This window comes from Hyposmocoma kahamanoa, unplaced genomic scaffold (genome assembly GCF_003589595.1).
Source record: "Hyposmocoma kahamanoa isolate Upper Pololo Valley unplaced genomic scaffold, ASM358959v1 78, whole genome shotgun sequence".
In the NCBI taxonomy this organism is placed as follows: Eukaryota; Metazoa; Arthropoda; class Insecta; order Lepidoptera; family Cosmopterigidae; genus Hyposmocoma; species Hyposmocoma kahamanoa.
In genome coordinates this window covers 1477897-1500851 of record NW_020653945.1, presented here as the reverse complement: position 1 = coordinate 1500851, position 22955 = coordinate 1477897, and the positions used below count along the sequence as shown (strand labels likewise).

At 36.8% G+C, this 22955-nt stretch overlaps 2 protein-coding genes across 3 annotated transcripts; both read left to right on the top strand.

Annotated features, from left to right (window-relative positions):
- The first annotated feature begins 1669 nt into the window (after window positions 1-1669).
- On the top strand, window positions 1670-12151 carry LOC113233339 (innexin inx1-like). Of its 2 annotated transcripts, none has more exons than XM_026468442.1 (7): window positions 1670-1929; window positions 6572-6679; window positions 7950-8102; window positions 9553-9710; window positions 10893-11042; window positions 11346-11507; window positions 12045-12151. In XM_026468442.1, the coding sequence occupies exons 1-7, from the start codon at window positions 1891-1893 to the stop codon at window positions 12097-12099; spliced, it is 825 nt and encodes a 274-aa protein (XP_026324227.1). In that variant the 5' UTR covers window positions 1670-1890; the 3' UTR covers window positions 12100-12151. The 2 variants fall into 2 exon arrangements, with proteins under 2 accessions (XP_026324227.1, XP_026324226.1); XM_026468441.1 differs by having other exon boundaries at window positions 10848-11042.
- A 2280-nt stretch (window positions 12152-14431) lies between these two features.
- On the top strand, window positions 14432-16695 carry LOC113233281. Its single transcript, XM_026468344.1, has 3 exons — window positions 14432-14558; window positions 16055-16175; window positions 16502-16695. Exons 1-3 carry the CDS (start codon window positions 14465-14467, stop codon window positions 16593-16595), a joined length of 309 nt encoding a protein of 102 aa, XP_026324129.1. The 5' UTR covers window positions 14432-14464; the 3' UTR covers window positions 16596-16695.
- Window positions 16696-22955: the final 6260 nt, after the last annotated feature.

Sequence of the window (22955 nt, the reverse complement as noted above, 5' to 3'; positions counted from 1 at the left end):
TTGAGTACTGCTGCCACCTTTAGGATGGCTCTGCTACATACCAACTGGCCACCTTGGATTCAATTGACAACTGCGCCAACAAGCTTATAGGTGACTCGGAATTAGTGGAGGCGAAACTGCAGAGCCTTGAACACCGCCGTAAAGTTGCCAGCTTATCGGAATTTTACAGGATATATAACGGAGAGTGTGCGATGGAATTACACGATTTAATTCCGCTTTCCCCTTTCCATTACCGGGGGACTAGGCGTAGACTTAGGTTCCACCCATATGTCGTGGATATTCGAAAGATTCGCACGAAGCGTTACGGTTCCACATTTATATGGCGAACGGCTATGGAGTGGAATTCCCTGTCTGCAGACTTGTTCCCTGAACGTTATAACTTGGGCCTTTTCATGGCGAAAGTGAATAGGCATTCATCCAACGTCGACCTCATCGTCACTTTCCATCAGGTGAGATGGAGGTCAAATGCGAACTAACATTTTATAAAAAAAAGTTTTATCTTAGAAAAGTAATTTTCTGGAGTCGCCATTTTCACATATACAATACGGATGCGTGCGCGTGCGTACGATCGGAGCGCCTGACCGAACTGAACGGCGCGCCGATTGCATTTGTCGGCGGCGGCACACCGGCGCGGCGCTCATGTCTACATCTTAGTAAATCCAAACCATTTCCACTGAAGATAGGCTAGGAGAGAATTGAAATTTTGTCATGCAAATTTTAATCCTCATCTCGCCTCGTCTCGTCTCGCCTCGAAGGAAGAAAACCACCTTAATACCAGTCCTACGCAAAACGTAGGAGCGGGGCTGGGCACCGTCGGGGAAGACGCTTGCGTATTGAAATTTATTACTTTGGTACGAGCCGTCTTAGGAATTCCAACGGTAGACTAGAAGTAACTGCTCTTTCAGTCAACGTGGCGGACTATACATAGTCTAACCTTTAGAGGAGACCAGTGCGCCCAGCAGCGGAACGTATAATGAGTTGATGACAATTAGAAGATAGATAAAATAATGAATCCTGTAAGTAAACACCGTTTATTCTCACTAGTTCTGTTTTACAGTTCTGTAGACAGAACTACAGGTACTTTTTCTCATTTGTTCTGTTAATAAATAGACAGTTTTCTTCGCAAAACTGCTGAGAATTTTCTCTCCCACTAGTTCTGTTGACAGAACTATTGGTACTTTCCTTCCCAGTTGTTCTGTTGATATGTAGGCAGTTTTCTTCATAAAACTACTGAGAAATTTCTGTTCCACTAGTTCTGTGTATGAGTTTTCAGGCTAGAGTTGTACCTATAAATGTTGTTAAAAGAAAATTTGCCAACACTATGTCCTAAAATAATCTAAGAATAATGAATATGTATATTCGTCATTGACGAGGAAAAAATATCATTATTTGATTCATTTACAGGACAATATTACTATGCACTTTAATATAAATATAACTCTGGACTTAATAATGTTAGTTGTTGTTGCACGTTGCTGTTGAATTCAAGCTTCTGTTTATTTTAAAAGTAGTCATAGAGTGTAAAACAATGTAAGTGTAAATTTACAACAAATATTAAATAATAAATTTAAAAGAAAAAATCGAGTTATATAAGTCCTCATTTTAAAGAAAACCATTATCCAATAAAAATTGTGCCACACAAAAATTCAATAATTAAAAATGTACTCAGCATTCGCACCAATAAAACATAGCATATCAAAATTTCTTAAATACCAAGAAGTATACACGGACAATGCTTTATTCCGTCTACATTGCGTATTCACGACGTCGATCCTTGGCGCTGGGTCCATTCTCCTCACGACGGGCCAGCTGGTCGGGAAGCCCATTGAGTGCCATGGAACAGGAACCGAGAAAGGGTGGACCCAAACAGTGAATACTTTCTGTTGGGTGATGTCCACCTACGTCATGCCTACTGGATTTGATAAAAGGGTAAGCGGTTTGAAACTAATGCCATAATCTCATTTTTCTACTCCTGTACCTACTTTAATTAATAAATTATGATTTCAGAAATTATTTCACAAAGGCATTCTTTTCAGTTCACAATCAAAATTCTATTGTCAAAAAAGAACGTCGCATTTTTGCAAATTTTTAATTAGCAAAAATGTTCCACGGTTTTGGTGCCGATCTGCTTAACTGAACCTTCCGCTTCCCAGCTACTTTGCCCATTATTACGGTGTGCAATAGATGATATCTGTCATGTCGCAATACATGACCCAATTAGGCAACCTTCTACTGCTTGAGTTTCGTTACTAAACATCGTGATAGTTTCCTACCTATTTCTGCCACCAAGCAGTAATGTCAGCGTTACTGTGCTCCGGTTTTGAAGGGTAAGGGTGCTAGAGAAATTATAGACTTGTCAACTCATGTCTCAGAGTGACGGGTGCAGTGGCAGTACGATTTAAAGCTCTGAGTGGCACTGCGTGTAGCTTAAAAAAACCGCTACTCAAAAACTCTACTGCAGGGGTTCTTAACCCGTGGTCCATAGACCTCTAAGGGGTTCGTCGATTGAACGGGAGTGCGTGGCGAGCCTATCTAATTTATTGGACAATAAATGATGAACAATAAATGCTTCTGATTCTAATTCTGATGGAACAGCAACCGTCACACTAAATTATTCTTATGCAATTAAGTAAAGTTAGTAAAAGTTAATCCTAGTTTCTTTATTTTTTAGGACAGGGTCCGTAGGTGGTCCGTAGGCTCATTCATGACTAGAAAAAGGTTAATAAACCCTGCTCTACTGCCTCCTGATTAGTAAAATTTATTTATTGATTAAAATATAAGCGGTGCTTGGCGACTTCTATTCTATTTGGTTTTTACCTATTTCTACTGCCAAGAGGTAATGTGGGCATTACTGCGTTCCGGTTTTGAAGGGTAAGGATGCTGGTAAAATTACAGGCACAGGGGACTTGTCAGCTTATGTCCCAGGGTGACGGGCGCAGTGGCAGTGCCCCACAAACCTTTGCAACCTAAAGCTCTGAGTGACGCTAGAACTGTTATCAGGCTTGTTGTACTTAACGTCACGTTAATTGGTAAAATTACCCTCTATCTTGACGTCATCTTGTATAAATAAATAAAAGAAAACTGTCTTAATAAACAATACTGTTAAATTCTGGACAGAATTAACAGATGCTTGTTGAAATTTGTTTATGTAAAAATGAAGAAAAATAAACAAATTATTGTGCATGCGGTGTTCTCCTTTAAGAAATGGGGCAATTATATTTACATGTTTTGTATATCATATTGTACTTATATTGTAAGGAGTTCTTCAATCAAATGAGAATAAATGCAGCGTTTTAGTAGAGAATACACATTTCGAGAACACAAACCTACAATATCTTATTCCAAAAAATGAGTAAATAGATTAATTGTAATTATAAGCTTGGATTTTGAAAAATCCTTGAAGTTATTACCCTATATGTAATAATGTTTCTAATCGCAAAACTTCGTGATTAATTTCGTTGATGATTATGTTACAAAAATAACTTTCTTAGGTCAATGTACTTAGATATTCCTGTAATCACGTAAACGCCCCTTGCACATTACAATGAAAATTCACTTCCAAGCGCAGTATGTATTCTATAAGACCATAATGATATCTAGGAAAACTTTAGGAAAACGGGTTTTTCATACAAAACTAAGAGTATACTTGCTTTGGCCCGAAGCATGTAATTATATTTGAATGTCATTGGGCGCTTAGGGCTTTTCTCGTTGTAGTTTGCTGGGTCGACAAACATTTATGAAAAAAAAGAAGTAATTCATATCTAAGCGGTACTTGTCCACTTGTATTCTCTCTTTGGTTTTTTGTTTTGGAGCGTTTGTTTGAGTTTGTTATCATGGATTGTTAATAAAATACACATTAAAATATTGGCTGCGTTTTATTATTTTATTTACTCGTACAAAAAGTATCTCGTGTTATTTACTTAACACCGTAAACACGGTACTCGACAATATGAACCCTCATTATGCAACGATTGCATAAAATAATTAATTATTTATATCGCATTTTTTTTCCTTAATTTAGCATTCTTCTGAGCAACTGACGTTATTTTTTGAATTGCCGTGAAAATAAAATAGAAATTAGGTGAGGTCGATATATTTTTTGAAGACGCATAAAACCGGAATTTTGAGTATTCTGTTTCTCATCCGCAATCAGAACATCAAAACTTGTCGAATTATAATACCTACGAACTATTGCTGCATCCCCCTTATTCACATCAGATTTAACCCCATTTGACATTATTTTCTGATTTTTTTACCGATTTGAATTAAATGAGGAAGTGATATCTGATATTGGAAGTGAAATGATAGCTGGAAGAGGCGCTTTTGGCGGACATGTTTATTTATTTATTTATTTGCATTCAGGTAACAAAGACCCATAAATACATGCCTTATAGACTAACATACATAATAATACAATAAAAACACTACTGACTAATTTTTACTGTCTTAATTCCAAATTAATTGAATTAGGGACCGTTAGAGTTATTTGTCTAATTTTTTGTATTTACTCTATCTTTTACTTATAGCTTACGTAGTATTTTCTGTAATTAGTGTATAGTGTGTGATTAGGTTTCCTTGTTTTTAAATAAAGTTAAATAAAATCTTATTAATGGCTCCAGGCTCCATCCGAAAAGCCGAAAAATGAAAAAAAAAAGAAAGAGGCATAATTTTCAGTTTGACAAAAAAATTTTTTTTTGATGGGTTTAAGAAGTTGGATTATAGCTGGTCAAGGTGTATAGTGTTAAAATGAGATATAATATGTAGAAAAATAAATCATAATTTAAAAAAAATATTTTCTTCGTATTCTCAAAGTCACGGACTTATCAAACCGCAAAAAAACATGTATTATGTTTTGTAAACAGGGCGAAAGTTTTCTGATTTTTTTTTAAATGGTCAAAAAAATTCAGGGAACATGTTTTTCTTTATTACTAAAACCTAATTAAAACCAAAATTGAATTTTAAAACAGAACGTAAATATTTTCTTTAAAACCTAAAGCATGCACCCCAGAATTTTTTTTCGAATTGGCGCTTTTGCTCTTTCTACACCGACATCGACGATTATGTACTATGTAACTAACTTAGAATAATAACGCATAGAAACCTAGCCCGCACACGCTAAGTGAGGCGGGCGGGCCTTCAGTGCTCAAGGTCAACTTGCACCGCGAACAGCTCCAGAATTTTAGCTAAAAATGACGAAATGTGCGGTAAATGAGTGTAAAAATACGTCAGACAAACATAAAATAGATACTACCATCACATTCCACAAGGAAGTAACGCGTTTCAGCTTCTATTTTTATATAAATATTCACGAAAACCGATTATTAACCTACTACTAAAACTAGCCTACATGAATTTGATTTTTGCCTCTCTTGTGACAGTTCGTTTGATATGAAACTATCATTATATTCGTTATTATTCTAAGGTAACTAATAGGTACTTAAAAACACCCCAACACAGATAAGCGGTGACGCATTAGAAATTACAATTGGTCAATAACAAGGAAAAATAAGTACAGACAATTATTAATTTTCCTGTGTCGTAACCATATTTGGTGAACGTGACATATGGCAGAGAGTCATTTATTTACTTAATAATATACACCGAAATTCCAACATATTTAAAAAGACTCAATTTAATGTAAATTACTGCGGAACGAAAAGGAAGTGGATAATGAAATCCTCCATCTTTTGGCTGGTGTCTAGATTGTATGACATTAATTCCATTTGGCATAAAGTCCATCCGTCAAATCGAATAAACACAACAAAAATACACTACATCTATATCAGTTTCATTTCTGCGGTTTAGAACCACAATGAGAAATGACAACATCTTCAAATAACCACTTCTGCAAATGACCACTTCTTGAAATTCCCATTTCTTTAAATTCAATGAAATTTTTTATTGCATTTATAGGCGATATTACGTCGCCTTTTGTTTTATTATTTTTATTCTAGACGAACAATGTTTGCGCCACGTATATCCATGACAGTTGCAGTGCCACTCAGAGCTTTAAACCGCGAAGATCTTAGTGGCACTGCTACTGCGCCCGTCACCCTGAAACATAAGTAGACAAGTCCCTTGCACCTGGAATTTCATCTTACCCTTCCAAATCGGAACGGTAAGTTGGCAGTACTTCCTTGAACGAAGTTTTCGCAAGGAGCTCTACTGCTACTAAATATGGACTACTAGGATGGAGTAGGAGGTGAAAGAGCTCGTCCAGGTCATAGGAAAGGTAGTACCCTTTCCTATTTCTGCTGTCAAGTAGTAGTGTGTGCATTACTGCGTTTTGGTTTTAAGGGGTAAGGTGCTGGTGAAATTACAGGCACACGAGACTTGTCAATTAATGTCTTTGCTATTTAAAACTCTTAATGGCACTGCATCTGCTTACTTGTAATCATAAAAGAACTTGAGTATTACTATACTAATCATACTAATCATAGTTCCCTTGCTAACTAGCAAGGGAACTATGATTAGTTAGTTTGTAGTTAGCTCGTCAATTAATAGTATTTGTTTCCATCCTCCCTTTCATTACCTCTCACGTTCAATGTTGTATAATCTACAAAACTTTCAGGTGGGAACCGAAGTCGTGGCTCCAGGTGTGATAGGCGATTTTGAGATCAACGTGCCCAAGAAATATTATACATACTACCAGTGGGCGTGCTTCGTGCTGTTCTTTCAGGTATATAACTTTCCAAAATATTATTGTTTAGATTCTTGGAAATAAATCAATTGGACTTTGCGGTTATCGGTCCAATCAGGCCCCGTAACTGAAATTATCCAAAGGTAAAACAAAACATTGAAGTGCTGCTTTTATAATCTTGAACAATAATTTCAAATGAAGCTTATTAAAGACAATAGAGAACCCAAGCGGAAAGATGTTTGAGAATTTGATACGTCACGATACTTTTCTTAGGACAAGGACGATTGCAGAAAAAAGAGGCACAGGACGATCAAGACGAAGTTATTTAGATCAGAAAAGGGAAAAAATAAAAAATGTCGTGTCATAATAGGATATCAAAGTTAGCTGAACAGAGACGGTTGGCGATTAGTTTACCAACAAGAGCTTAGCTCTTAAATAAGAAGAGAAGAGAAAAATAACCCCCCCATAAATCGAACCGTTGACAAGTGATATAATGTCAGCGATGATTTACGAGCCTGAAGTTTTCATTACGAATTAATAAGTCAAGATCATCAAGTCAAGTTAGTTAAACAAAAAGGATCCAATGTACACCCAGTCACTTTCGAGATATAGCAGTTTGAACATTGACTTACAAATAAATGGACGACGGGTCTAATACAAAAACCACGAAAAAAATGTCCCAAGTCAACCTATTTAAACGTAGTGACATGTAAAGGAATATGAAAAAGCTAAAACGTTGAATTTAAATTGTGATGTCATCGCAGTACTGTCAAATTTTGCTTGCTTCACTGTCAGTCGAACAAACGAAGATCAAAGCGTGAATGACGCTCTGTATACGATTTTAACGCCCTATAAGTTGGGACACTTTTTAGCGCGGACCCGACGTCCATATAATTGTAAGTCAATGAGTTTGAAGTTTAAAAGTGTTTCTTAAAACTTATAATGGCATGTAACTCCAGAGATATTTATTTATGTTTACATGTTGGACTTTCTTGCTGATCTAAGAGTTTAGACTTTAGGAACCGTTTGGTACATATAACTCATTTTTTGATAATTTTGTGGATTGCATCCTTTTTGCTTATCTACGTCCAATTGTTCTTATCGTATTGATGGTATACAATGCAATGCTTGCTATCGTGTTACAAGGATTTGCTAATAGGCGTAAGATGCTCGCCGATTGTTACCACACCTGCAGGAAAGGAATGGTCCGTCGTGCGGGGAGGCACTCTCGTGTACCCACCCCCATGACTGTTTGCAGACTTATTTGTGTTCTAAAGAGACTATTTTTAAAAAAGATTTAATTATACAGGCTATCATGTGCTACATTCCACGTGCGATATGGAAGATGCGGGAAGGTGGTTTGCTGCTTCAGCTGGCGGGTGGCATGAATCCGTTTACCACTTCTGAAATCCGGGAAACCAAAATCCGTACGCTCGTCCACTACATGTACATGCATCAAGGTGTGAGTAGCTTTCGCTGTGGTGTCGAGACAAACTCCAATTTCCTTTGACTCTATCAACTGTCTTTATGAATGGTTCGGTAATATATAATAAAAAATTCGGTAATCGTGGTTCAAATTTAAAAAAAAAAATCGATTCGAAATATATGGATACGGGGGATACATCTATCCTTGAAGCCGTCTGCTGCATATTGCCAGTCAATAGGTGATCATATAGCGTGTAACTGCCGTAAAACAATGAGGAAGATTATAAAGTTATACCATGACGAGAAACGTCGTTTAGTAAAAACCGCCAAAATCTTGAAATCTAACGACTTTTGCGAAATATAATTGGTGGTGGAAATGAATGGCCCAGTTCAAGATCACTTAGCACCACTGCCACCATTGGCGAAAACTCCACAATGTCTATAGTTTAGTCTCACTTTAAAAATTTGAAAAGCTGCTAAGTCCAATGAGTTGAGTTCAGTTGAGTCCAAGAAATCCCCAAGTACATCTTTTTATATATAAATATCACTAAGTTGATGCTGAAGGGTTTGAAGCTCTTGGAATATGTGCCCATTCATTTGCTAGGTATTTATGAAATTAATACTCAAATGGCAGAATACGCTGAAGGTGAAACAGAGGAACTGGAATAAGACTTATTCTAGTTCTTCTGTTTCATGCTAATTAATACCTACATACCTTATTTGGTTCTCTAGTATATGCTACCTAAAGTAAGGATTTATTTTTGTTAAAATTAAGATTAATCTGACTATAAGATTAAAGTTCTTAGGTTTTCGCGATTGTTACACATAGGAAATGAAACTATTTTTCCGGATTTAAATCGCGTATATTTGTTTTTTCAAACAAACCGACGTTTCGGGCCCTTTACAGGTCCCATGGTCACGGTCAACCGTGACCATGGGACCATGAAAAATAGTGTGATCCGGAAAAATAGTTTCATTTCCTATATAAGATTAAAGGCTTTCTTTTGTATCTTTGAATTTATTGTTTTACCTACTCATAAAATTTTCTAACCCATAATATATCACTTCAGAGAATTTTACCTGTAAGTTCAGAAAAAAATTATGAAAATCCTTAAGTCCAAAAAGTTACTAAAATCTCTAAGTCCCGTTTAAAAAGCCCTAAGTCCTAAAGATTTCGTTCTAAGTGCAATCTTATTTTTGGTCGTATCTTCAAGCAACATTCATCAATTCATAATAACAAACGTTTTTATACAAAAAAACCCCAAAGCGATACTCTTTGACCCCGGTTACTCTTTCAAAGATTTCGTATTATTGTTTCAAAGACAAAAAGATTAGCAATATCTCGAAGCAAGAAACGGACTTAGGGACTTCTTGAACTAGGCCATTACACTTCGCTGAAGACTTTATGTGCTTGTAACCATCATATTCATTTTTATATCTGACTGTGCTGTGATATACTGACTTAGTAATTAGGAATATCTTTCCAGACACACAATTTGTATGCGTTCACGTACTGGTTCTGCGAATTGCTGTGTCTAGTCAATGTGGTGGGGCAGATGTTTCTTATAAACACCTTCCTTGACGGCCAGTTCCTGTCGTTCGGATCCCAGCTACTACGTACTTCCAACGAGGCCCAAGAAGACAGGTATGTTTAAATTATTGCTGATATGGTGGGTAGCGTACCGCCTATACACAACTTTAAATCAGGGCTATTGCAAATGTCAGTATCTCCATCCGCATGTCAAAAAATCATTGAAATAATATTTTATTACAATTTATTAACATAATTGTATTACCAAAGACTACGTTGAAGATTATGTTTTGAACACATAAAATCAGTATTCGCTGATGTTAAGGTCCAAACACTCTGCTGATATGTAATAGACTGGCACCAGCAACAAACCAGCCTTAAATCACAAAGATCTGAGGGGCACTGACACTGCGTCTGTCACCCTGAGACATAAGTGGACAATATATACTTTTAAACTTTCGCGTTGCATTTTACTAACATTTGGAAACGGGAATAAACGTGTTACATACGAATAGGTATTTTTCACACCTAAGTTGACAAGTTTTTTCTTTACAATACTAAGTGACGGAACGCACAAGTCGTGTGGCTGGTGGTAAGCGACACGCCGGTCCCTAAAAATTGCAGTGCCACTCAGAGCTTTAAGTCACAAAGATCTGAGGGAACTGACACTGCGTCCGACACCCTGAGACATAAGTTGACAAGTTCCAAGTGTCTGTAGTTTCACGAGCGCCTTCGCCCTTCAAAACCACATTACTGCTTGGCAACCGAAATAAGTATGGGGACAGTATTTCCCTGGAAAAACTGGAGGGGTTCTATTATTACTAAATGTACCTTGTTTTGCTGTTATCGACCCGTGGTAGTGGATTTCGAGTCAGCGGCTCAGCGGTGGTAATTGTTAGTCCTACGGAGCGCGATGGAAAGTGAGCGTGCCTACAGCTCCGGTATCTATCTGGAAAATAGGGAGGGTGCTGTATGTGCACCCGGGGCGGCTCACCTAATGACCTTCCCTCATAACCAAGAGTTGATACGAAGGGGCACTATAAATAAAACTTATGTAGAAAGATATGGGACTGTTATCGGCCCACTACAGAGCTCAGGTTTTCTGTAAGTAGAGGGAGTCTCAATTAGTTGGGGACCATTTGTCTGCAAAGATATTTTGTAGACTTTCTTGGACCTACAAGTTTTCTTTCGCCGTTTACTTGAGTGTTGCTAGTTGTTTTGCGGAATTCCAAATAGCATTCTATATTCCAGATATGATCCATTGATCTACGTGTTTCCTCGCATGACGAAGTGTAGTTTCTACTACTATGGAGCGGGTGGCAGCATTCAGAATGCGGACAATCTGTGCCTGCTGCCCCAGAATGTCATCAGCGAAAAGGTCTACATCTTTCTGTGGTTCTGGTACATCATTTTGATGGTTTTGTTGGGAATTCTTGTTATTTATAGGTAAGTTTTGTTAATTAGGACAGAATAGATGATATTTAATCATATGTTACATTTAGTCAAAGCCATGAATGACTTGAGATATTCGCAGGAGTCACCGTATGCCAATTAGAGTCTCCTAACCCGTGTAACATCGCAACTGTACTTCAACAATCAACCAAACGTAGCTGGTATTATCTATTACAACGCCAAATACTTTTATTTTGTGGAGTTTTTTAACGTTAACGTTCATGGATAGACTTTCTAGATGGAACTTACAACTGCTTCAGAGTTCATATTTCTTTAGTCACCACATTACCTTTTCAGATTGGTAATTCTCCTGGTTCCTAGCGCTCGTCCGTATCTGCTGAGGGCCCGCTGTAGTTCCATGTCACACAAGACGGCCGAAATCGTCTCCGAAAATGTGGACATTGGCGACTGGTGGTTGCTCTACTCGCTAGCTCGGAACGTTCAACCCATAATCTACAAGTACGTATTTATAAATGCTTTAAAAAGTCAAAAATCAACCCAAAACGTCTTAAATTTTTTGTTGAATTGATATTCAATTATTTTTTGTGAAATTACTCCGCTAGTTCGTTATAATTATTAATACACGCTGAAAAGTCGTTGAAAATCAGATATAAAGATCCGACACTAAGTAAACACTAAATTAATAAAAATTCGTGGTTCGTTCCGTCGTTTAGAAGTCTGTTCGAATCCGGCCGGATCGAAGGAATTATGTGTTCGATCTTTGTATTAATAATTATACCAAAATGTCTTTTTTATAATTTTTAACCGACTTCAAAAAAGGAGAAGGTTCTCAATTCGACTGCATTTTTGTGTGTGTATGTTACTCAATTACTTCGGCATTTATGAATGGAGTGTAATGATTCTTGTTTTGGTTGGAAATAGGGTACCTCATTTAAATTTGAAGATGTACTTTCACCGCTAAGCGTGTGCATGTACAGCATAACGTACCTGTAATATTATATTTCGTAATAAAATGTTTCATTTTCTTTGTTACAGTGAGCTGATCCAGGAATTCTCTCAACGTATGGGTTTCAAGATTGGACTTTTATAAAATTAAGCTAGTTTATGATTCTGTTTAACAAAAACCCTTTTGTAGAGTAAATAAACTATTTTATTTAATTTTTTTTTAACCTCGTATTTCTTTTTGTTTTCCCCGTGATTTCGTGTGAGTGAATGCCAAATTTTTTTGGAATTTAGTTAATAATAATGCTTATGCAATTATAGAAACCTTCGCGAAACAAATATAAATATATAAATTAATATATAAAATGTTATTAATATAAAAGAGAAAATAATGATACATAATAACAAAGTCATTTGATATCTACACTACGTATATTTTTATATAACATTTTCGTATATTTTGATATGGGTGAACAATAAATACAGTAGAAGTGGTTAGTAGCGTCTCACGAAAGCCTTAAAATCTATAATGTTACGTGTGTCACTATTTTTCATAACTAAATTATATGCTTAAATAAGTAAGTCAGTCGGTAGAGCATCGTGGGTATTACATATAAAAAACGGGGCACATGTAGAGATATTACACAGATACTATGACGTAAGCGGAAAAGATGCGCGCACATGAAAAACACTTCTAACTGAAAGCAGTGTTATACCTACGCGGACTCTTGGATACTAAACGGGCGCGCGGGGGTGCGGGTCGCTAATCACGCATAAAACGGAAGTTACCGGAAATTGTTTCCTTATCATAAGGCCAATGTTCGTTATTATCAAACTTGGTCATGAAAAATTGATATTTTGGCAAAACAGGGTTGACGGCGAGAAGCGCCATCTACATTCGCAAAGACTAATCTAGTTCCTCGAGGATGGGTGGTCGTCGCAATATCGTGTAGGACGCTTGCGAGTACGCGTCTGGCGCACTAGATGGGGTTGACACGCTATTATATTTCCGACTTCGTTTATCGAAGATTTCCATAAATGTATTGTCACATTGATGTAAGAATGTTAATTCCTTTAAACTTGTCTTACAAAGACTCTGGGCACAGATTACTCAATAGTTACTACGTAATAGATACATAACTCTCATACAAAATCGAAAATACCTATACTCTGGCCAAATTCGATGTAGAAAAAATGTCAACAAACAAAAACATATGATTTTTAGGGTTTTCATCTCCGACTCGTTCACAGTTACTACAATTTCATTATTTTCCCCCCAATTCAACTGGGTTATGGATAATACTAAATTTAGTAGTCATGTTTATAATGAATATTGTTCAACAGAAGTTTCAAATCACCTAAAAATGACATAAAAATGACCAGTGATTAATTATTTCTAAAACTGTGTCATCCCTAGTGACTTTTAGTTTTGAAGGGAGATATTGCAAACGTCCGAGTGTTGGTATTAATTCATGTTCAGAGATAGATGCCGGATGATATGATATATGATAAATTAATATCAAATGACAATGACAATGAATGATAATTTATTACTCTCACAAGGCTTACTTAAGACTAAAATACAGAGTTTTGAACTGTTAATAAATAAAATCTTACCATTTTGTTTTTTTCATCTACCGTTATAGCTAATTTTTATTAATAACTGATATGTATCAATACGTATTTTGTAAACTTAATAATAATTAGCTAGGTAAATATTACTTCTACATAACCCATTTACCTACTTACCCATTTCAATTTCAATTAAAGGAGCATTGAAAAAAATGTTATTTTCCTATGCCATCATTGGTTGACAACGTTTTGTTATTAAACATTCTACATTGAATTTACCTAGAGTTTAGGCTATAATACATTCCCTCAGAACGAAAAAAGGCAGAACTGCTGTCTAAAGTACGCATAGTTGTGCTTTTTTTCGTTACGAGAGCAGAATAGTCTACTATATCTGGCTAATGACACCAAGCGCTCACTACGAGGAAAATGGAAGCATAAACACGCGCTCAGAGCGGTGAAATAACGTTGCCGGACCGAATGCTGGGGTTTGTACAAGGCTTGTAATGTAAATGAAAGACTTGTCTGAGCGCTTGTACTGTCGGCGATACACTCAGCGGGAGGCACTTATCGCGTTAAAAGACGTATGATGCGAATGAAGCTTCATACTTGACATTGTGACAGAATAGTTTTATACGGATGTTTGACGGAGAACGGAACAATATAGAAGAGTGGGTTTTTCTATATTGACTCGGTCGAGGATCGAATCCGGGAGCTCAGAGATGGTGACACCATGTAAACCGGTGTGCAAGCCGCTCGACCACGTGCTCTACTGATGGTATTCCCAGAACGTGGATTAAATAGATGACGTCATTGCAGTGCAGATAAACTCTTATAAGTCAGATAACCTGGTTTTACTGGATATATAAACGATACAAACAAACGATTCATTTTAAAACATTTGATACTATACAAAAAGTTGGACGTGTACTTAAGAATAAAAAATGTGGATAAAATCAATAATAATTTGTGCAATTGTGACCTTAGCCTCGGCTGGAATAGCGATGCGACCTTTGTACCCTAAGCCGGATGAATTCAGTGAGTATTATATACCTAGATATTAAATAGAAGTTATAGAAAGGGAGAGCACTCTCGCCTCCTGTTAGGGTACCTAATGGGGTGAACTCTTGACGTCATAAAGTATATATTACACTTATCACACACGATTTTTATTTTAATTCATTTGTGGTGAGTCGACCTTCGTGAAGGAGTTTTGACCGAAGGGTGTCATGTACCGACGCTTTAAAGGCCGGCTACCGGACACCCACGTTGCGTTACACGTCACAGACAATAAGTGTAACTAAATAATTAATAATCCGTGTTTTATTATATTGATATGTATGTTAGTCTATGAGGTATGTAGGTATTTAGGGGTCTTTGTAACCTAAATATAAATAAATAAAGATTTCTTGGAGCACCATATTGCAAACGAGCTGGCACGTGCAATTAAAAAACTTTTCTATTACGTTGTTAGAAAGACACATGCCTATTACAAAAACTAAGTTAAATTTTGCACAAGTTTATTTGCTCATAGCTTTTAAAAGGCGCATTTTGTGCGTAAATTACTACGAAGTGTCAATATATCATTTTGCTTTGGCCTAGTGTACCGTAAAGTTGTTATCACAGCTTTTATCGAAGAAATTGACACGAATGCAGCCAGGAAGCTTGTCATCATTTCCAAGGTTCACCTTAGTATTGGGTCCACCACAGAAGAATAAATACAGTAGAAGTGGTTAGTTAGCGTCTGACGCGTGCCAACTTCCGCTCAAGCGATGCGCTCATATCCGATAAATCGGTATAAAATCATCACCGGCACCTCTAGGTGTGGTATGCTTCCAGAGACGCATGAATCGCGTGAGCGGTTATTTGTAAGTCAATGCTTAAGGCAATTCCATTGCTTTTTTCTTCCGTGGGGTCCACGCTTCAGCGTTACTTCACGCCGAGATAGTTGATTTGATACAACAGTACTAAGCACATTTCCACTCGTATATGGAGTACTGCTGCCACCTATAAGATTAATTTGCTAAATACCTCTGGCCACCTTGCCTTTTATTAAACAACGTGGCAAGTACCTTATCGGTGAATCGGATTTATTTTATTTATTTATTTATTTACACATTTTATTTTTATTAAATTATAAAATATATTTATTGGATTTAGTTGAGGTGACGCCGCAAAGCCTTGTACACCACCGAAAGTTACCTGCTATCAGTATTCTACTGGATATTATATTCTACAGAATGTATACGGCGTCCCCTTTTTATCATCGACGTAGGCTGGGGTTTCACCCCTATCTTGTGGATACATCCAAGATTCGCACGAAGCGTTACGCTTCCATATTTATTAAGCCTTTTCAAGGCAAGAGTGAATAGGCCTTACATATATATATATATGTAAGGCCTATTATGTGTATCATTGTCGACCTCATCATCAATTAGATGAGATGGAGATCAAATTGTATTTTTTAATATTTCATGTAAACTCTATGTCGACGGTTGTAACGTGTTATATTTAAATATATCACAATTTTTCAGAGAACCAGGAAGGTTGTTATATTCCGGAGCTGAACGCTGTGGTTCCCCTTGATAACTTCTTGCCCGCTAAGGACCGATGCATGGGATATCATTGCGAAACATCGTCAGTCTTATATAAAACGTAAGTTCGTAACACACTTGTAACTGGCAGTGGCGAAAAGTCCATATAACAGGATCCCCATCGATTTGCTTTAAGAAATTAGTCTATGTACGCTAAATCTCTACATCAGTAAATAAATCTTGAATAAGAGAAACTCTACTATTTCATACAAAACGCCTGACTGTTTTGTCCGACGAGGCAAGGTGCTTGGAGTTTCGTCAGTAAAATACTGACTAACCAGCAACTATCTCATTTTTTTATATGACAAACGTACATGTTCTACTAAATTCTACTTTAAAAAATTTTTCAAACGTTGTTGGATATTAATGATTATCTTTGCATTTCAGCTGTGCTGAAGTACTTACTGTAGCTGATGATGGTTTCTCATATAAGCTCGCCGAGGAAGATCCTAGCAAGTCCTACCCAGGCTGCTGTCCCTAGTTGTGAAAATATACGAGTACAATGTCTTCTCTATATTCTAGTTAAGCCTATTGTCTACTTTAAAACTGAGATTTATAATACGATCTATGACTTCAACTAATCAACGTTTTTTTTTAATCTAAATCTAAGTAGCTTTACTAGTAATGTCGCTCCGTAATGCTACTTAATTTATACATCTAACCTAGATTAAGACTATCTAAATTATTCTGTGCAGTATCTTGGCTTCGTTCGACGGCGGAACGGCCAGTATACTGTTACACCACCCAGTCTGCCGTATGTTTATAACAACGCACACACTCAACATAGCCCCGCACTAGGGAAACCCTGTGTCGCGGGTGCAATGGACACACACATAGACAACCACAAATTACACCCAAACTCACGAGAGAAATAAATGTAGGTCATACAAATATTTCTCCCGGCCCGGGAATCGATCCTGGGACCTCTGCGTGGCATGATAACCGTTCGGCCACGGAGGTAGTTGAAGAGTATGTTGGCCACACTGCCCAACTGTCTCCTGAGTCTATCGGTCCGAACACATTCCATCAAAACGTGGTAAATGTCTTCAATGACGACGCAATTGCTATAATAAGGAGTTGGTGTGGTGCTTGATGGGCAAAGGTAAACTTCTTTGAAGAAATGTGCCCAGAGCGCAACCTCAGAGCCACCAATTCTATTCATCAAACAGTTATCAATCCATGGAACTTCCAGTGGCTCAGGTTGAATTGTTTTGAACCAGATACCTTTTTCTTTGGATCTCTCATCAAAGGTAATCAACTTTCAAGCAAGAAATTACGTAGTAAACTTGAAGTTGAATTTAATTTCTTGCTTAAACTTTTAAGCTCATTTTTGAATTATAATACCAACAATAAGGTAACATTTCAATTAGCAAACAACTGTAATTTGAACCTAGTAGTTGATAGTGGAGCGAGCATGTGTCATAAAACATGAATGGTTATGTCAATATAGTGATTTGATTAAACAGGTATCTTAAGAGAAAATAACAATAAAAGGCGTTAGTGGAAAATTGCAATCAGAAGGTTATATTTTTCTTAATTTGTTATATGGAGGACAATTTTTAAGACAGAAATTTTATGTTTTTAAGAACATGTCATGTTCAGTAGATGGAATTTTAGGAGAAAACTTTTTAACAAAATACAAAGCAGTTATTGATTATCATAATAATACTCTGAAATTAAGCAGTGCGAATATGGAGGTTTGTTTACCTCTAACCGCTCACGCGATGCGCTCCTCCTACCGCAAAATGGCGGCTTTTGGTTTCGCAAATTAGAAAAGCATTCAGTTTAAATACAAGTTTTCATAAATAAAAATTATTATTCTGCATTGCTAAATAAATACCCTCCGTACTACCAACAAAAACATCTCAAATAAAATGCAGTAATACACCGCAAATCCAGCACTTAAAAAGCACTAATGAAATTTTTGGTGTACTTGGATAAATATGATAATATTCCGTTTGAGTGGTTCTAACGTTTACCATGAAATTACTTCTTAAAGTATAGTTTATAAACATTTATATTCACGGTAAACTTAAAAAACGCTACTTACGGTATGTTTTCAATAAATAAACACCGAAATCACCAGCCCAGATAATAACACACACGATTGTCGTGACGTATTTTTGAAGTTGTTTATTTTTTTTAAATGACAGAGCCAGGCATTAAAAACTTTATGGTTTGCTAGAGTAGTTACCGAAATAGCAATTAATATTAGTTCTTTTACCTGTTATAACTTTGATATCCGATAAATCTATATAACTTCATCACCCGCACCTCTAGATGTGGTATGCGTCTACGGCTGCATGTATCGCGTGAGCGGATAAATCGTAATTTTAATCTATTCAAGCATAAAATTGCAGACCGTTACGAGTGTATCAAATTTCTTCTTACCAGACACAGTGGCGACTGTGTAAAATTGGCTAGAGAAATTCAAGAAGGAGTGTTTATTTCAGGTTTAATTACTAAACCACAAAACAGAAAAATCCCGGTTAGAAGTTTGAACACTACTGACCAAGATTTAGAGATTTTTCAGAGTTAGATATTTTAGATTTGCATGAGAATTTTGAAGTTTGCAATTTTGATAGAGAAAATACAAGTGTAGAACGTGTTAAGTCCTTATTAAATTTACTAGATTTGAAGTGTTTACAAGATGGAGACAAGCTCAATATTGAACAAATTTGTGCTAAATACTCAGATATTTTCCATCTTCCAGGTGATAAATTAACAACTACGAACTTAATGGAATATTCTATTACGTTGAAAGAAAATGCTAGTCTTGTATATGTGAAATCTTATACAATTCCGCATTCACTTAAGTCAGAATTTAATAATCAGACAAAAAATATGTTAGATAATGATATCATAGAGGAATGTAGTTCAGAATGGTCAAGGCCAGTTCTACTTTTTTCCGAAGAAAGTAGATAAATCTAATGGATATTCTAAATTTTAGGGTCCACTGAAAATCAGCGTCACAGCCTTGTCCCGGCGGTGACATTAACTGAGTGGATCCTATTACGCACGCCACAGCCGCACACATGACATCTACTTAGTACAACAATAGTGTTGACCAGCTTTGTGGTCGCATAATTATTTATTGCTAAGATTTTATTTTTAATTATTTTTATTTAGTTTTCTTTTTTGTTATTCATTTCCTGTTTGTTTTAGTTTTAATTTATTTCTGTTTTATTTTTTATTTTTTTTACTTTTTATTTTTTACTGTTTATTATTGTGTTGTGGTGTTATGTAATACATGTATTCTATTCTATTCTATTCTAATGAAAAGAAATGGAGGCTTGTGGTTGATTATCGTCAGTTTAATAAACAAATATTAGATAACAAGTTTCTGTTACCTAACATTGCAGACATTATTCAGAGACAGAGATTAGACAGAGATTATTTTTCCAAATTAGATCTCTCACAAGGGTACTATCAGTAGAGGGCAGGGTCTATAAGTTAACTTTGAACGAAAAAGCTAGAAAATACACAGCTTTTACTACTGATAAAATGTATGAAAGCTGCCCGATGGGTTTAACCGAAAGATATCCACGGCTGGACATCGATCCACTTTTTGAGTGGTCTGCCCAAACTGAGTCCTCCGGTACGCGATATCCACTCGATAACTCTTTGTCCATCGGCTATCTGTTCCCCGAGCAATGTGGTTCGCCTTTGTTTTTATAAATTGTAAATCAAAAGATTCTGAAATTATGTATTTGCATAGAAATGCTTTTTGTCGCCAATCAATTTCAATTACGTACTTGTGTAAATAGTTATGTATGGAGAAATGTGTTCCGATGTAATAATACATGAATAATTGCTACAAGTCTCGGTTTACGACAATTTAACGATAATTTTTAACACTCTTAATTAGCCGGTTCATTATAATTAAAAAAATAAATTTCTTATTTAAATTACAACAGAGCAATGGATTTTATGATTAGTATAAATTATTTGTGGTGGTTAAAGTTTAAATTGAAGTACATTGAGTGAGTTATTTTGTGTGAGTTGCGATCATTCTTTTTTGCGTTCTAAACTGATATGTTGACTCATATAAGATAAGATTTGTTTAATTAAGACTTAATGTAATAAACTTAATACACATAAAACACATGTAAATGACGCTAAATGAACAATAAATAACCTCTGTACTAAAAAACCGACCTCAAAAGTACGTGGAATTACGTCTATTTGCTAAGTTTTATTGAAATATAGTTCGCCACTATACAGGACTTGACACTGGAGATAATAAAAATCGGTTCTCACTACTCAAAGTATATTGAGAGAAAAACGCCTTGAATTGGAGAAATAGCAAAATCAACCATTAAAGTAATTGCTCCTAAATTAAAGTTAGGCGCTATTTATAAAAATGAATCTTCATGCGTGAACAGCCACCCTTCGAGGTGGATGATTTCCTTCAAAATGAAATCGGACCACTATGGATGTACCCTCTTTCCAACAAAAAAAGAATCATGAAAATCGGTTCACAAATTATCGCGTAACATACATACAAAAAAAAACAAAAGAACATACAGTCGAATTGAGAACCTCCTCCTTTTTTGAAGTCGGTTAAAAAGGAACCTTAATTATATAATCTTCATTTAAATCTTAAAACCTAATAGTGAAGTTGCCATGCATAAACTATGCAAATCTGCGTTACAGGCATCTTTGTGCATTTTTTTACGAAAGCTTTTAGTATAACTTTAGTAGCTGTAGCTAAAAAAAATGCTACTTGTTAAAGATTTCGTCCAGACTAGCACTGCCATTATACCTATTTCTGCCGCAATGCAGTAATATTAGCATTACTGTGTTTCGGGTCGGAAGGGTCCCTATATCACCGGCGAAACTACAGGGATATGGGACTTGTCAACTTCATGTCTATGGGTGACGGGAGCAGTGGCTGCACCACCTCAGGTTTTTACAATTTAAAGTGTGTGAGTGGCACTGAAACGCAGGACTTGTTCGTCGCGTCACTTGAAATTAAAAAAAACCCGAACTTTACCCCTTTTAATTAGTCCCTCTGCTGGGAAAGGGTTTTCTCTCAAGCGAGGGTTCTTCACACGTTCTTCTTGACCTTTACGATCCGTTTTCTACACGATACCCTGATGACACTGGTATTATGTTCAATACACGTCGAGATTTTTGCCACTAACATTTCGGCTGCAATGTTCGCATTGTTAGAGTTGATAATGGCTGAAAAATCAGTTTGCGCTATGTCTTTGACTACGTTTTGGAAGTTAATGCGTAAATGCATGCATATAGTACCTAATTTATAGTCTTAAATTGATCAATGCATGTGAGTATGGGCGCGTGATCCGTGAAACCAGAGTCAAATACCAAAGTAACCGCCTTTTTATTAGTCCGCAACATGACACGGTCTAGACACACACACTAAATATCACATAAGTTCCGCACAATTCAGAGGTGTGAGTCCAGATGTCAAATTTCGAACTCACGGTCTCTGCTTCAGAGGCGGTAGGTCAAACCACATCTCCATCACGGCAAAAAAAAACGAATATTTTTGGAATGTCAAAGCTCTATATATTTCTATTTTCATCATAAATGTTATCTTACAGTAGAAAACGTACAACATTTGCAATTCTATTTAAAATAATGCAAAAAATGTAACGTTAACCGTAATAATCGATTTCCTTTTAATTTCTGTATTTTATTTTTCTTGACAGTTAATTCCGCATTCCGCATTTTATTTGAGGCTCATAAAACCCTTATGTTACTTATTATCATTGTAATTCATAAATTTATTACTGACCTACATCGGATCGGAATTTCCGGGGAAACTACGGCCTCCCCGGTACGATCAAGGTACGCCGGGCGTCTGGGATAAGCCCTCCACCAGTGATGTGCCTTCACGGGCGCCACTGGTGGACCTGGACTCTGGGTATAGACTCGCCGGGGCCTGTGGTAGCTGCAGAAGTGGACATGTTTGTCTGCCCCGGTAATGTGTGGCTGGGGGTCCGTCTCGCGCGCAGCTACCATATCTTAGTAGCGGCTTGGACAAGGGCCTAATAGGAAGTGCATGGCCCGTGAGGTGCTCTTATATCTTCCGGTCGATCGAGCCCCATAGGAATAATAGGAATAGGATAGGCGCACGGAGAGGAATCGAGAAGTGAGCGTGCCTACAGCTCCGTTACCAGTGATGAGAGTTGGTGGTTGAATTTAGATTAAACGGCTTAGTTGTGCAATGCACAACTAATTGCATCATGAATAGCAAAAAGACATATAGGTAGGTGTCTTGTACAAATATGGATCCTGATAATGTGCCGCAATCTATAAGTATACATTAATTAAAATTCATATAAAATTCTCCACAATACGTAGTCCTTTTGACATGACTCCGACTTTTTGTCATAAATCCGTACCGATAACCGACCGCCTTCATCTATTTGGAATTAACCTGTCGTCCAATTTGAACTTCGGCAGTTACATAGAATCCATGGCCAAAAATGCACCCATGAAGCATGGCATCCTTTCCAACGTGACGCGTTACCTCACACCGGGACAGTTGCTTCAACTGTATCAAGCACAAGTCCGGTAATGTCCTGCTAAATACCAACTGGCCACGCTGGATTCACTAGAAAAGCGCGTCAAGTGGCTTATAGGTGACTCGGATTTAGTAGAGGCAAAGCTGCAGAGCCTTGAACACCGCCTTAAATTTGCCTGCTTATCTGTATTCTACAGGACATATCACGGAGACTGTACAATGGAATTGCATAATTTAGTTCCGCCTTCCCCATTCCATCATTATTCGACTGGACGTAGGCTGGTGTTCCACAACTATGTTGAAGATATTCCAAAGAATCGCCGAAGCTTTTCGCTTCCACATACA